Source organism: Ahaetulla prasina, chromosome 1 (assembly GCF_028640845.1).
Source record: "Ahaetulla prasina isolate Xishuangbanna chromosome 1, ASM2864084v1, whole genome shotgun sequence".
NCBI lineage: Eukaryota > Metazoa > Chordata > Lepidosauria > Squamata > Colubridae > Ahaetulla > Ahaetulla prasina.
In genome coordinates, this window is record NC_080539.1 from 174,178,899 (window position 1) to 174,193,226 (window position 14,328).

The window sequence follows — 14,328 nt, forward strand, 5'->3', positions numbered from 1 at the left end:
ACCATCTTATTAGAAAATTGTAGAAAATATTCATAGCTCCGGTTATAGATTTTTTTGTCGAGTACATATTAAATAATATATATAAGTATAAGCATGAATTGAATACATAAAGTGAACACAATTAAAGGGAACATTAGGACAGGGACGGTAGGCACACTGGTGCACTTATGCATGCCCCTTACAGATCTCTTAGAAATGGGGTGAGGTCAACAGTAGACAGACTTAGGTTAAAGTTTTTGGGGTTTTGGGATGAGACTACAGAGTCTGGTAGTGCATTCCAGGCATTGACCACTCTGTTGCTGAAGTTATATTTTCTGCAATCGAGTTTGGAGCAGTTCACTTTAAGTTTGCATCTATTGTGTGCTCATGTATTGTTGACAGGAACATGTATTGTTGACATTGACAGGAAAGACATTGTAGCAGATGATTTTATGAGCTATGCTCAGGTCATACCGCAGGCGGTGTAGTTCTAAATTTTCTAAACCCAGAATTTCAAGTCTGGTGGCATAAGGTATCTTGTTGCATATTATTTTGTGGCGTAAGGTATTTGGGCAGATGTTTGTCCTCGGAGCTTGCTGCTTGGCTCCCAGACATTTCCTTACCAAACTAGGTAACATCTTAAGCGGGGTTTTTTTTAGGGTGTGTGTGTGAAATGAATCGATTACCCAGGACCTATATATGAACGCACAAGACACTTTGAAAACCCCACTGAAGGGTTACCTAGTTTGGGTTAATGAAACGTGCGGGATACCAAGAAGACAAACCCCTGCCCATACTATCTTGTCTTATCTTCCAAAGGGCCAGAAGGTCAAAGCTCAGGTAGGCCAACTTGCTTCCCCATCAGCTAGCAATGCGGGAGGAGACGGTACCGAGAAACTAAAGCAGTCTCCGTTGCACCAGTCCAATGCAGTGCAAGAGCAATGGATCTAGGCGGGCAGGGGGCGCCTACGCTCGCTTGTTCGAGGCAAGAGCTACCGCCGATCAACTTCGCCCTCCGCGGGCGAAGGGAGCGAATTATAGCCACGACGCCGGGCCAAGCGGCTGAAGCTCTTTTCTTCCATCGGGTCAATTCGAATCCACGCTTTCCACCCCCCCTTTCCCCGGCCGATTTTCCGCCCACCTTATCCCGCGCTCCAGCTGTTCGGGTTTGAGCCCCTCCCTCGGTCCCCCCGTGGATTGGGCGAGCGCAGAAAGCAGGCCGAACCGGATTCGCTTTCGCGGCTAGAAAAACCGACCAGGCACAGATGGGCCCGGTTTGGTCGATTCCGGATTGGAGCGGGTGCTTAACGGGCCGCGATCGTCATCTCGCGGGGGGCTGAGCGCGGGTTCCTCCTCTTTCTTGTAGTTCCTCCAGCCGCGCCGCCAGCACCATGGCCGAGGTGCCCCCCGTGGTCCGGATCAAGGTCTCCCTCAAGATCCAACCGAACGACGGGCCCGTCTATTTCAAGGTGGACGGGCAGAGGTTCGGTCAGAACCGCACCATCAAATTGCTGACGGGGGCCAAATACAAGGTGGAGGTGGCCGTGAAGCCGGGGACCATCCACGCCACGTAAGTGCGCATCCCTCTCTCTCGCCTTCCCCGCCAGCCGCTTTTCTCTTCCTCGTTAATCCGCCCGCCCTTATTTGTACAGCGCCGAGATTTATTGCTGGCGAGCGGATGAGGCAGGCGCTTCCATTTTCCCGCCGTGGGATTTGCAGCTTCTCTTAGCCGGTTTCGGACAATGCCTCGCTCCCTTCTTTTCCTCTCCCCACACGCACTTCACTAAACAACCCCGGCAAGCAACCGTAGTGATCGAACACACCCATCCTGCCTCCCCGCTTCTCGGAGAGCGCTAAGGCTCGGAGAAACGCCCTAGTCGCGCCCTGCTAGGTGAAACCATACAGCGTAGGTGGCGGGGGCGGGGGGGGGGAAGCAATTTGGGGACCCAGGCCTAAACCTGCCATGATCTTGAGGGCTTTAGGCCGGGGACGAAAAAAAATAGAGACCGCTGCAAGAAACGTTGAGGAGAACGGTGGCAGTCCTGAATGAATGCGGGAAAGCCGGTTGGTTAATGGACGAAAGCTTTCCAACTCTGGTTATATAACGGTCTCCGCCCGGCTCACCCAGCCTCTTCTCTGTTGGGTGCGGCTCTACGTTGGGGGCCTAACCAGATTTCATCTGTGACCAATTTCTATTATTTAGAATACAGTCGCCCTGTGGTATCTTTTCAGCCCCTTGAGATCAGCAAGTTCATGGCTTGTATTAAAAGGGTAGATTATACAGCTATGCTGTGTTTGGGGAACAGGGTAAGATGTGGCCCAGCTTCCCAAGGCTCCTGTTTCGAAGCATTGGGAGGGGTGTGTATGTGTGTGCACCTTCCAGATGTTGTAGCTAAAAGTCCCATGTTCCTTTGCAACTGATGGTGCTCGGGGAGGTTGCTGTTTGGAGGTCACAAGGTTGCTTGCTTATTCTAGGTGAAGAGAAGTACAACAGTAAAGGCTGTAGCCTGAAAGTGCACATGTGCTTTACAGGCAGAGTATTTCCAGGTAAAGCTAGGAAAATTCTCTTTTCTGAATATCTGGAGACCTGATGCCATGTGTGAGACCTGGGGTCCTGAGGACATGGGGACATTTTGCTTTGTAATAACAGGGCAATGCACAGGTTTAATATAAATGATTGCGCCAGTTGAGGCAACTTATGCCTTCAAATAAAATATTCAAATTGAATTGCTGAATTGATTTGATGTACTGGATCAGCTTGAACACTTTTAGTCTATAATTTAGCAATTTGGTAGACAGCTGTGCACAGGCTTCCTCTTTATTGAATCTTTATTTAAATCGTTGGAGCTGGGTGATTCACATCCTCCTAATTTAAGCTATGTCAGAGTTTGGCTGTATCTTGCCTTTCTCTGCCTTTTGAACTAGCAGCATCCAAGATTACTAAGTCTTCACAATTTTCTTTGAGCATGCTATCTTCCTTATTTCAATTGTCTTAATTTAGATTAATGTTATTTAAGTGATGGTGGAATCAGCATTATGGATTTTAGTCAAAAGAGATGAAGACAGACTTAAAGCCGCGGTGTGGCTCAGGCTGTAAGATAGCCTGTTATTAAACACAGCTGCCTGCAATTACTGCAGGCTCGGGTCCCACCAGGCCCAAGGTTGACTCAGCCTTCCATCCTTTATAAGGTAGGTAAAATGAGGACCCAGATTGTTGGGGGGGCAATAAGTTGACTTTGTATATAAATATACAAATAGAATGAGACTTGCCTTACACAATGTAAGCCGCCCTGAGTCTTCGGAGAAGGGCGGGATATAAATGTAAATTTTTTTTAAAAAGCATTATTTTTCCTTCCTATCCCCTCTTTCCATGGCAGTACATAACCATTTTCTACATGTTTCCTCCTCAATATTTCATCTTGAGTGAAAGATCATTTAAGAGGTTATTCCCCATCACAGTTTAATTGATTATGTGCCATAAGTAATTTTTGATACCTAGAGTCCATACTGATAGATTTTTCTGCCTGATCATCTATTCAATTCTTATTGCATGGGAGAAAGCAGTGGATAGACCACATGGATAGAAAATCATCACAGTTCAGATATTTTTTTAAACAAAAATTCTCATCTCAAAACAATGGGATCATTAAGTATTAACAGATATTAAGATTACCAAACTCTATTTCAGGACAATGGGAATAGGTGGAGTCAATGTGCCCCTTGAAGAAACAGCAAGAGAACCACAACTTGTTACTTACACTGGCATCTATGACACAGAAGGAGTTCCTCATACCAAAAGTGGGGAAAGACAACCTATACAAGTCAACCTACAGGTAGTGTATATCTCTGAAAGGAGGGTGGAGGAAGAGGAGGAGGAGGATGAAAAATAAATGGAATAAAGTTAGTAGAAAGAAGAGTGAAAACAGTAAACTGTATGATATATGAAATAGATTTGATCATATTCATTTTTATGATAATGAGCTGTGCTTGGGCTGTGTACACCTTTTCAGATTTTTATATTTGCCTTTTTCCCTGCTTCCAAAAGAGGCAAACTAATTTTGTGGTCTGCTGTTATGGAAAAGAAACCCCTAACTACAATGCAGTTTGCTTCCTGACCCTAAGATTGTTCTGACTCCTACTTGCTACTCGAAAGAAGGGGGTTTCTTCCCAGAATGCACAATCTTTATTTCAGATGATGTCCTGTCTGATTTTTTCTGACAACGAACTTTCACCTTTTAAGCATTTGTGAAGCTTGCAGCTATAACTACAACTCACCTTTACTTTGCCAAGCCCATAACCTCAAAGTATATCCTTGATTAAAATATCAGAAATTGAAATGGCAAATGGGGCAAGAACAGAGGTCCTTAGCTTGGAAGAGTTATGGTCAGAGCTGGATGCATTCATCTCTGACTTGAAAAATTCCTCTTGTCTTACTTCAATTGAGGAGAGAGGAAGTTCAGCATCCCATGTCTTGTACAAAGCAAGTATGCACCACCTGAAGGACCATGGCTGCACACAATCCCAAAAGCTTTAGATTTATCCCAGAGGAAAGAACTTGTTCCTTATCCATAGCCCCATCTATATGTTTTTTTTCTGCTCCAATCTACTTTTGGGGAAGTGTGACAGTTTTCAACTTGGAAAAAATTGTTCATTCCAGGCATGCTATATTTAGATCTGCAAAATGCTGGTACTTTGAGAGTAGAGGTCTAGGTTAGGTTACTTCCCTATTTTACATATTTTTCTGCCAAGGATCATTAAATCAGATAAAACTGTTCCCTTAAGGAAGTTTCTAGAATTTTCTAAATAAGTCTTGGCATTACCATCATGCGAGCAATTACAAGCAGTCATATTCTTGGAAAGTCTCCCAGTGTGATTTCTACTTCATGTGAGTGTCAGGCCTTGACAGTGAGCTTTTATTCTTTATAGTCATTTTAATTAAAAATATGCAGGGGAAATGGACTTTCATAGCAAAGCACAATCCTCTAGTATCCTCTAGTCTGAAGAATGCCTTTGGGATTCACATAGGTTTGATAGGTATTCTTAGAAAGCAAGGGGGGGTGGAGGGGGCTACAGAACTGTATTTGGGGGAATGCTGGCCAGCTAAGCAAAAAAAAAAAAAAGGAAGCTAGGGAGCTAGCAGAATGGATGGCCAGAAATGGACTGGAATAACTTCTCCCAACTTACCTTCCTGGTAAATTGATGTTTTCTGCCTATGTTATTATTTGTCAGAGTGCCCATCAGATCCTCATCTATGTCTAACATCCCAAAATAATTAGTAATCTATTCTTTAGTTATTGCATCATCTACATCAAAGTTTATGACGAGTGGGCAGCCTATGGTTCTAGAGTCACCTGTACCCCACCCTCCCAACCTCCTGCTTTTGAAATCTCTGGCAATGATTTCTGAAAAGTTACAGTTGCTTGCCATTTTGAATTAACAAATATATGGAAACTCTGAAGTAAGCCATTAAAAAAGCAAAGAACCACTCCCAAGTCCCAGATTGTCTTATGTGTCTGATGTGACACCACCTCCTCTAAATTTGGGAAGCTTTAACAATATTAAATGTGTCTCTTGTCTACTCTAGTTTATGAACTTTAAGCAGTAAACCTATGTTTACTTAAGTAAACTTTCAAAAGTTCTAACAACCATTGGTAGAGATCAGTGTGTTTTACATGGGAATCTGATGCTTAGCTCTTCATAAGATTTTCGCATGGGTGTAGATGGGAAAGACCATTAAAATAACTTTGGTGCTACAAGGTCATTCTTCTCTCACTAAGCTTAAGTGGTCAACAGTATCATTGTCATGTCATTGCTATAATTTACCTGTGGTTTGGATCTTTTTACTCTTTTGAAACACAGTTGAAATCAATGACTCTGCAAATGGAAAGCATATTTAATACCAGGGCTGCATTTTCAAAAAGCATGAGGTTCCAGGATAAAGGTGAAAATCGATTTCAGATAGAAGCTACATTTGATTGGTGAAATTAAAATTTGAATTTAAAAAAAATACATGAAGTACAACATATGATTATTCTATATGTTTAAGAACTTTTCCCTTTGACTAAATTAACAATTATAATTTTAAAACAATACTGAAGGTCCCTTTGATACAACTCCATAAATTTTGGGGGCAGAAATATGTTGCATCGCTTTGCACTTTATAAACTAATATTCAGCAAATATTTGTGTCTGATATATGAGACATAGAAGCTTCTGATTGTGAGTTGACTCAGAAGTCATTATGGAAAGGAGTTTTATAATAAATCACTCCATTGGAAAAATTGAAATACATACAGATGAGCAAAATCACAAACACTGGGCTGAAACTCTTGACGAAGAATAGCTGTCATCAGTAACATGACCAAATGTTTTTTTGCAGTGTTTCTTTAAATTGAGTTCTTTTCAAAATCTCTTGACTTCCAATATAACTTGACAATCATGCTTTGTGGGAAGAGTGATAGCAGTGTGGCCTTCTGTCACAGCAGTGGGATAGATGCAACCTGCTACCCATCGCAGCCAATTTGTCCATTGGCTTTCCCACCTTTTCTCCATCTTTGCCCATTTCTTGCCATATTTCCCTTTGTTGAAGTCTCTCTCCTCTCTTATATACTAAATTCCCCAACTATTATCTGTTCTTGCCCCACACTTTCCTTCACTGCTTTTTTTTTTCTTTATGTACCACTTCCTTGTGCGGTTTCTCCCTTCGTTCTACTTTGCCTGCACTGCTTTTCCCAGCTCCCTTCCCTCCCTCCTCCCCCTCCTCCCGTCCTCTTCATACTCATTTCCCCCTTTCACCTTTCTTCTCAGTTTATGACCATATTATTTATTTCATTAACATAGAGACTTACTACAGCTCTACATTAACCAAGCAGAACTAAGATTTTTCTTAAATATATTTCTGAAGAAAGATAATTTCTGGCGATCCCAAAGGTGCTTTTTCAAGAGGCAACTGGACTTTCTGGGTTAGCTAATAGAATGCAAATGACCGGCTGTCTGCAAGGAGTATAAATCCTTCCATTCCCCACCATCCAGTCAGAGCCGAAGAAGCTTCTTGGATGAGAAGCGAAACGTCTTCAAAGAAAAACCAGAAAGTCCAATTGCCTCTTGAAAAAACACCTTTGGGACAACCATGAGCTGGATGACTGAGAATCTCCATAGACAATTTCTGGCAATGTCTTCCCTTATTTACCTTTAATAGTACATATACTCGCAGACAAGAATGTTATTCCGATTGTTAAAGAAAACTGTAATTCCTTAAGTTTGTGTATCTGCTCTATGGGGAAAATAGAATGATCCCTCACTCCAAATTTTTGGGAAGAGAGAGGAACTTGCTTGATACAGGAAAAAAGGAGTTGGCAAAGATCACCTCATTCTTGCCCTTTCAGCAGAAATGTTGCTCTGAATAAAACTGCTGATCTCTTGCAAATCTAGATCCAAACTATAATGTTCATTGGCAGTTATGCTACAGTCTGAGGCAGATTTATTAGGCAGTAAAATATTTAGCTTCTTCCCAGGTGTGAACAGATTGCACCAATACATATTCTTTTTATTATTTTTTTATTTGTCACAACACTATATATAAGCATAAACATGAAAATAACTATATAATATATAAGCATATATAGGAGCATAAGTATGTAATAACTATATTAATTGGATATAATGAAAGGAAACAATAGGACAGGAACGGTAGGCATGTTTGTGCTCTTATGCATGCCCCTTATATCTGTCTATACACTCTGATACGTATCTGTCCGATATACTCTGTCTAACAACAGAATGGTCAATGCCTGGAATGCACTACCTGACTGTGGTTTCATCCCAAAACCTGCAAAATTTTAACCTTAGACCGGCTACTGTTTTTTGTTTTTGTTTTGCATTTATATCCCGCCCTTCTCCGAAGACTCAGGGCGGCTTACACTATGTCAAGCAATAGTCTTAATCCTTTTATATATTATATACAAAGTCAACTTATTGCCCCCAACAATCTGGGTCCTCATTTTACCTACCTTATAAAGGATGGAAGGCTGAGTCAACCTTGGGCCTGGTGGGACTTGAACTTGCAGTAATTGCAAGCAGCTGCTGTTAATAACAGACTGTCTTACCAGTCTGAGCCACCAGAGGCCCCTGTTGACCTCACTGCATTCCTAAGAGGTCTATAAGGGTATAGGAAGCACCAGCGTGCCTACTGCCCCTGTCCTAATGTTCCCTTTAATTGTATTCATTTTATGTATTCAATTCATGCTTATACTTATATATATTATCTAATACGTTCTCGACACATAAATAAATAAATACATTTTGAGAGAGAGGGCTTTACTCCTTGCTATGCAACACACTATAGGTTTTGTGACCTCTTGTATGGTTTGGTTGGTCATGTCGATATATAAAGAGGAAACGCTGCTCTGGTGAAACAATGAGATGAGTTTGTACTTTCTTTCCAGGTCACTGACATTGGCGCTTTTGAAACAGTTTGGCAAGTCAAATTCTACAACTATCACAAGCGAGACCACTGCCAATGGGGAAACAGTTTTGGCTGCATTGAGTATGAATGCAAACCCAACGAAACGCGCAGCCTCATGTGGATCAATAAGGAGACCTTCTTCTGAAGTGAGGCAACTATGTCTGGACAATTGCTTGGTGAAATAACTGATCTTCAAACCAGTGCAAAGCCTTACTCAGGCCCTTGGTTATAGATGTTTTTGTGGAATAAACCGGATTCCTCCCTTTCCCCACCTCACAACACGGTTTGCTTGCAAATAAGTTTCCTTTGAAGCTGACGAGACTTGCTTCCAAGTGAGTAGGTTGGAAACGGTGGTCGTAAGAAATGAGTGTTGCTGGGAAGATGGTTTCCTGCTCCCTCTTTAAACGTGAACGGCCCCTCACCTGCACTGGGGTGAATGGCCAAAAGGCGATATTGCAATACCCAGTAGGCTCTAGAAGCTCCCTTTCCGTAATCATCCTGAGGTGTACTGTTTGTGACGCCCCCAAATCATTGTTTTAGAATGCTATCTGCTATCTGCTACATGGTAATAATGGTTTCTCTATTTTTATGTTCAGTCTGGTTCTCATTCATGCTAGCAAGTGTTGTGAAATGCAGCTTCACTGCTGCCATTGTGCTCTGAAATTCAGGATACCTTCTCCTTTCTATGAATGCTTTTCCAGGACTGAGGAAGTTACTGGACTCATGCTGATTGAGTCTTTTGGTTGTTCTGACCCTCCAGTCTCTGAAAAACCATAGATTCCCCCGTACAGATTACAGCTCACAGTGCTAATTTCAGGCAACGGGGCATCTGATAAAATAGTACTAAATTATTATCTGCTCAGTTATTATTATTTTTTGCTTAGTTTGCACAGCGAAGGAGTAGGATTGCTGAATATTACATAACTTGATTAAGTTTTCGCCTATCAAACCATAAGCAGTGATGGGATTCTTGAAGTTATGCAAAATATCAATGGTTTTAAACTGCGTCATATTTCTCATAATAATTGTATCGGCTACAATTAAATGTATACTAATGTTGCACATCAAAGCCCACAAGTACTCAGATTACCTATCCAGCGATATTTTTTAAGGAAAAATGAAATTAATTTGCCACAAGTAACATTTGAGCTGCAGCAGTTCAGATATTTCAGGTCAAACATGATTTTACCAGGATGCTCTCCAAGTAAAAAAGAAAGCTGTTTGTATATAAGCTTGTGCAGGATTCTGGAATCTGGTGCTATACCCTATATAAACCTGTTTACAGATCTGTGGCAAATGAGAAGCACATCGTTTATCTCTTATTAATTTCAGATAAATGTTGCTTCTTTTACAAAGTACAACTGGATTAATAAGAGGAGGTTGTGTGGATGCTACTTTGCATATTAGTGTATTTGTGCCATTCATGAGAACAATCTGTAAAGTGATACAGCTTTTGATCTTTGTAATAAATGAGTTGGAAACCTGTGTGGCTTATTTAGCATTCTTGGAATAACAATTTACTTGTACCAATTCAGCAAGCAACAGAAAAAATGCCATGCAAAAGTAGGGAGAGAATGCTGAAACTGGCGCATTTCTTCAGCTTCTCAATGTGAGTCAGACCCAGTGGTGGGATTCAGCCAGTTCGCACCACTTCGGGAGAACCGGTTGTTAACTTTCTGAGCAGTTTGGTAAACTGGTTGTTGGAAGAAATCATTAGGGCAGAGAACCGGTTGTTAAATTACTTGAATCCCACCACTGGCCAGACCCATAACTAGAATCAGAAGCAGGGCCTTGAACATAAAGGCTATAGATGATATTTAAAAGTTAAGTCTTTTAAATAACTCATAGTCATCACAGTTTTTTGGCAATGGTATGGAAGTAGATTGCTATTGCTTGTCTTGAGATACGCGTTGATTACTTAAATACTTAGTTCAGCTTTTCCAAACTAATTTGCTTCAGGGGAATTGGTGAATGATCCCCCTAATTCAGATATCTCTGTTGCAAGAATACAGGTAGTCCTTGACTTACAACAGTTCGCTTAGGGTTTTACGATGCTTGCCGTGTCCTGGGGTCATGTAATCACCTTTTGCAACTTTCTGACAAGCCAAATCAATGGGGAAAACCTGATTCACTTAACAAGCTTGTTACTAATTTAACAACTGTAGTGATTCACTTTGATTATAAATTAAAAGAATAGAAGCCAATACAAGCTACAAAAATACAAACTGAAAAATATAAAAGGAAAAAAGGTGGAAAAAAGAGTTCCCCCTTCATGTATTTATTTATTTATTTATTTATTTATTTATTTATTTATTTATTTATTTAAATTTTTATACCGCCCTTCTCCCGAAGGACTCAGGGCGATGTACAGCCAAAAATAAAAACAGCAAGTATACAAAGTTAAAATATCAATTTAAAATACCTATTCAATAGTGGCCGAATTAAAACCGTCAGATTGACCTAACCTAAAATACCCCATATAAAATTACAAAGGATTAAAAATTTAAAATTTAAAAAAAATCTAAAAAATCAGTCCAGTCCCGCTTGAATAAATAAGTGAGTTTTTAATTCCCGGCGAAAGGTCCGAAGGTCAGATAAAGGCAATCTTAATAGCTCTAATTTATCTTTTCACCTAATAGCTCTTCTATAGATTTTAAAAAACCAAATCCAACTTCTTTGTCACCAAAAGCCAGTCAGAGCAACCAGATGTAAATATTTTTCTCTTTTAGTCCTCATCAAATAAACCAGACTCCCTAGGTTTTTAAAAATATCTTTTAAAAAAGAGCCTCAGAATTAGTTTTCTGTTCATCTGTTTCAAACAGTATTTTTTCAGAATTTTAGCAGATTTCTTTTGTCTATCCAATTAGATTCTGTTTCTCACTTTTAATAAAGTCCTTCCAAACCTTAACAGAGCTCTTTTGTATATAAAAAATATCTAAATCAGTTTCCTGGTTCAATATTTATATACCTCCTTTTGGGAATAAAGCGTCCAACAGTTCCATTTGTTAGGCCCACATCTTCTTCCATGTCTTTCTCATTACTTTTTATTAAAAGTAATCTGCTGAACTTGTAATTTCATTACAACAAGCTTTGTCAATCTTATCAAGAAGTGTTATCTATTTTGTGGCAGACAAACCAAATTTGCGCAAGATTTTTTTCTTCATTTTCTTAATCCATTGGCTCCCTCTAGTGTTCAATCGTCAAGATTCCCTTATGAAAAAAAACTCAAAACAATCGCCATTTTACCATGTTAATTTTTTCCCTAATTAACCCAAAACTGGGCATTTATTGTTTATAAAATCTATATTCCAAGCACTCTTGCTGTTTAATGGATAAAGTAATATTTTTCAAAAACATTTAAAAATCGCATTTAAGTTCTTTTTGTAAGGAGAAGGTGACTGTATTAATAAATACAGTATAACTCACTGTTCTAAAGGGTCTTAATCTTTTTAAGACAGCAGGAAAAAAAATCCAAAATGATTGAGAAGTAAAGTGCGGTGGAGCCTATGATTCTTTAAAAAGCTGCATTAATGATTATGAGCAAAGGTAATTCCTCCATCAACTCCCAGCTATTTGACCTGTAGGAAAACCCCAAAATTGATGATTCCTGTGATTTACTCAAGAGTAAGGCTGTGCAGAGTCATGTGGGTTATCTCAAAGATCACTTCTTAATCCAGAGAACCTTTTGGCAGCCAGGATCCTACATCCCCCCACACACACCAATTTCCACTTTGCCATTGCAAAAAGGGACGTTTTAGCTCGCCAGAGCTCTCAGCCAAAAGCTGTATGTTTTCATAGCATCTAATGGATTAATGAGTTCATTGTGAAGCACATCCAACTGCAGTAATTTTGGTTTTTGTGTGTTCATCAATGCAGTGAGGAGCTGAACAACTTTTTCGCATATCGGCTTCCAGCATGACATGGAACTAAATTAAACATTGTGTTCCAAGTTTGTACCATGTGTTAGAGCTGTGCACAATTTCCAAGTCACCTTGGAAGAGATGCTTTTATGCCAGTGCCAGAGCACAAATATGCCAGAGCACAAATATGGCACCTGACTCTTTAAAGCAGTTGCTATGGGGAATAGGAATAGGCTAGAGCAGGGCTGTCAAACTTGCAGGCCGAATGCGTCACGCGGTGGCCACGCCCACACCCCATTTAACAAAGGGGAAAGTCCAGATATGTCATGTGACACCACTGTGACGACATGAGTTTGACGCCCCTGGGCTAAAGGAAGAGATTGCATAGGACAGGGGTCAGGAACCTGTGGCTCTGGAGCCGTATGTGGCTCTTTCACCCCTCTGCTACAGCTCCCTGTCACTCAAAATACGTATCGCAACCGCCAATATGCAACACCCACCGGCACGCAATGTATTGAGCTTTTCAACCTCCGATAGGCCAACCATGGATAAATCCAAGAAAAGAAAAGTTTCAGAAGGAAATAGAATGTTTAATTCAACTACATATGCTAGTTTTGTGGCCGCTCAAGAAATAGTCAGGGTTTTGTGGCTCCCAGTGTTTTGTTTTCTGTGTGAAACGGGTCCAAATGGCACTTTCAGTGTTTAGAGTTGCAGACCCCTGGCATAGGATATATATTGCCAGTTTGGTGTTGTGGTTAAGGCACCCTGCCTGAAACGGGAGCTGTGAATTCTAACCTTACCTTAGGCACAGAGGCAGCTGAATTAATTTGGGCCAATCATTCACTCTTAGCCCTAGGCAAATCACTTTGAAAGTTTTTCCAAGAAAACTACAGGGAGTGGTAGGGGCAGTTGCCAGAAATCAACACTGACGTCAAAGTGTGTGTGTGTGTGTGTGATCAGTGAATGAGTAGAGAAGTGTAGAATTTCTTGGCATTCCATCATAATGTGGAATCTCCCATGAGATAAGTCCAATAGTATTAGTTCGGGGGGGGAATCTTTCATAAATCTAACTATTAAACTATGCAAAGATTATCATCTTGAAAACATAGTATGTTTACTATGGCATCATTTTCTCATCCCTTACCCTGGTCATGGCCATTATACTATTTTATGTGCAAAGTTGCACCTTAGACCCCCAATATTAAGAAAATAATTGCAAAAACCTGACTGGAGTCATGCTAAAATAATCATAGTAGAAATCTGTTAGCCCAGCCTGATCCTAAAAATTATTATAGCTGAGACACTGGGAGATCAATTCAATATTTTCATCAGAACAGGCAAAGTTATCGTGGGCTTTCAAGGACATCCAGATTCCGAAGAAGTTCTATCGAAGAATTTCATGCTTCACCTCCACTTAAAAATATAGCCCACTACATATTTATGGTCACCATAAATGAATAGTGGGAAATCAGATTTTTCCAGCCCAGGTGTAGTAACCATTCTGTTTAATAGTATGAGGAGTCCTTGCTAATCTCTGAGCTTGGTTATTTGCAGATATTTCATTACCCAACTAGGAATCATCATAATGTTACCTAGTCAGGTAATGAAAAGTCTGCAAGAAAATAACCAAGCTCAGAGAGCACCAAGGGCGCCACAGTTCAATCTTGATCTACATATATTCTCTTACTGTAGGAATTTAGCACCCACCCCTCTCCTAGAAGAATGAAATATTTTAGAAAATATTTAAAAGGCAGAATATATTTCCCTGGATGAGAAATGGAGAAACATGTTTTAAAGACAAAGGAGCTCCCTGCAACTTCCTGCCACCCCCCACCTTTGTCAATGGGCCATTAAAGCCTCAACCAAGCTCACTCATTTCCCCCCAGCTTTATCAATGGGTCAGAGGTAGAAACTCAATCCCCCCACCTTTGTTAATGGACCATCATTTGCAACACAATAGAACAGAAACTCACCACATGGCAAGGCAAGCTTGAGAGACAACCTACAAGGCTAGCTAAGACTCCC

General features: G+C 40.5%; 1 protein-coding gene across 2 annotated transcripts; it reads left to right on the forward strand.

Moving 5' to 3' along the window:
* Positions 1 to 595: 595 nt before the first annotated feature.
* CNRIP1 (cannabinoid receptor interacting protein 1) lies at positions 596 to 9,928 on the forward strand. Of its 2 annotated transcripts, XM_058182094.1 has the most exons (4): positions 596 to 819; positions 1,346 to 1,549; positions 3,668 to 3,812; positions 8,424 to 9,928. In XM_058182094.1, the coding sequence occupies exons 1-4, from the start codon at positions 734 to 736 to the stop codon at positions 8,586 to 8,588; spliced, it is 600 nt and encodes a 199-aa protein (XP_058038077.1). In that variant the 5' UTR covers positions 596 to 733; the 3' UTR covers positions 8,589 to 9,928. The 2 variants fall into 2 exon arrangements, with proteins under 2 accessions (XP_058038077.1, XP_058038084.1); XM_058182101.1 differs by lacking the exon at positions 596 to 819 and having other exon boundaries at positions 933 to 1,549.
* The last annotated feature ends 4,400 nt before the right edge of the window (positions 9,929 to 14,328 follow it).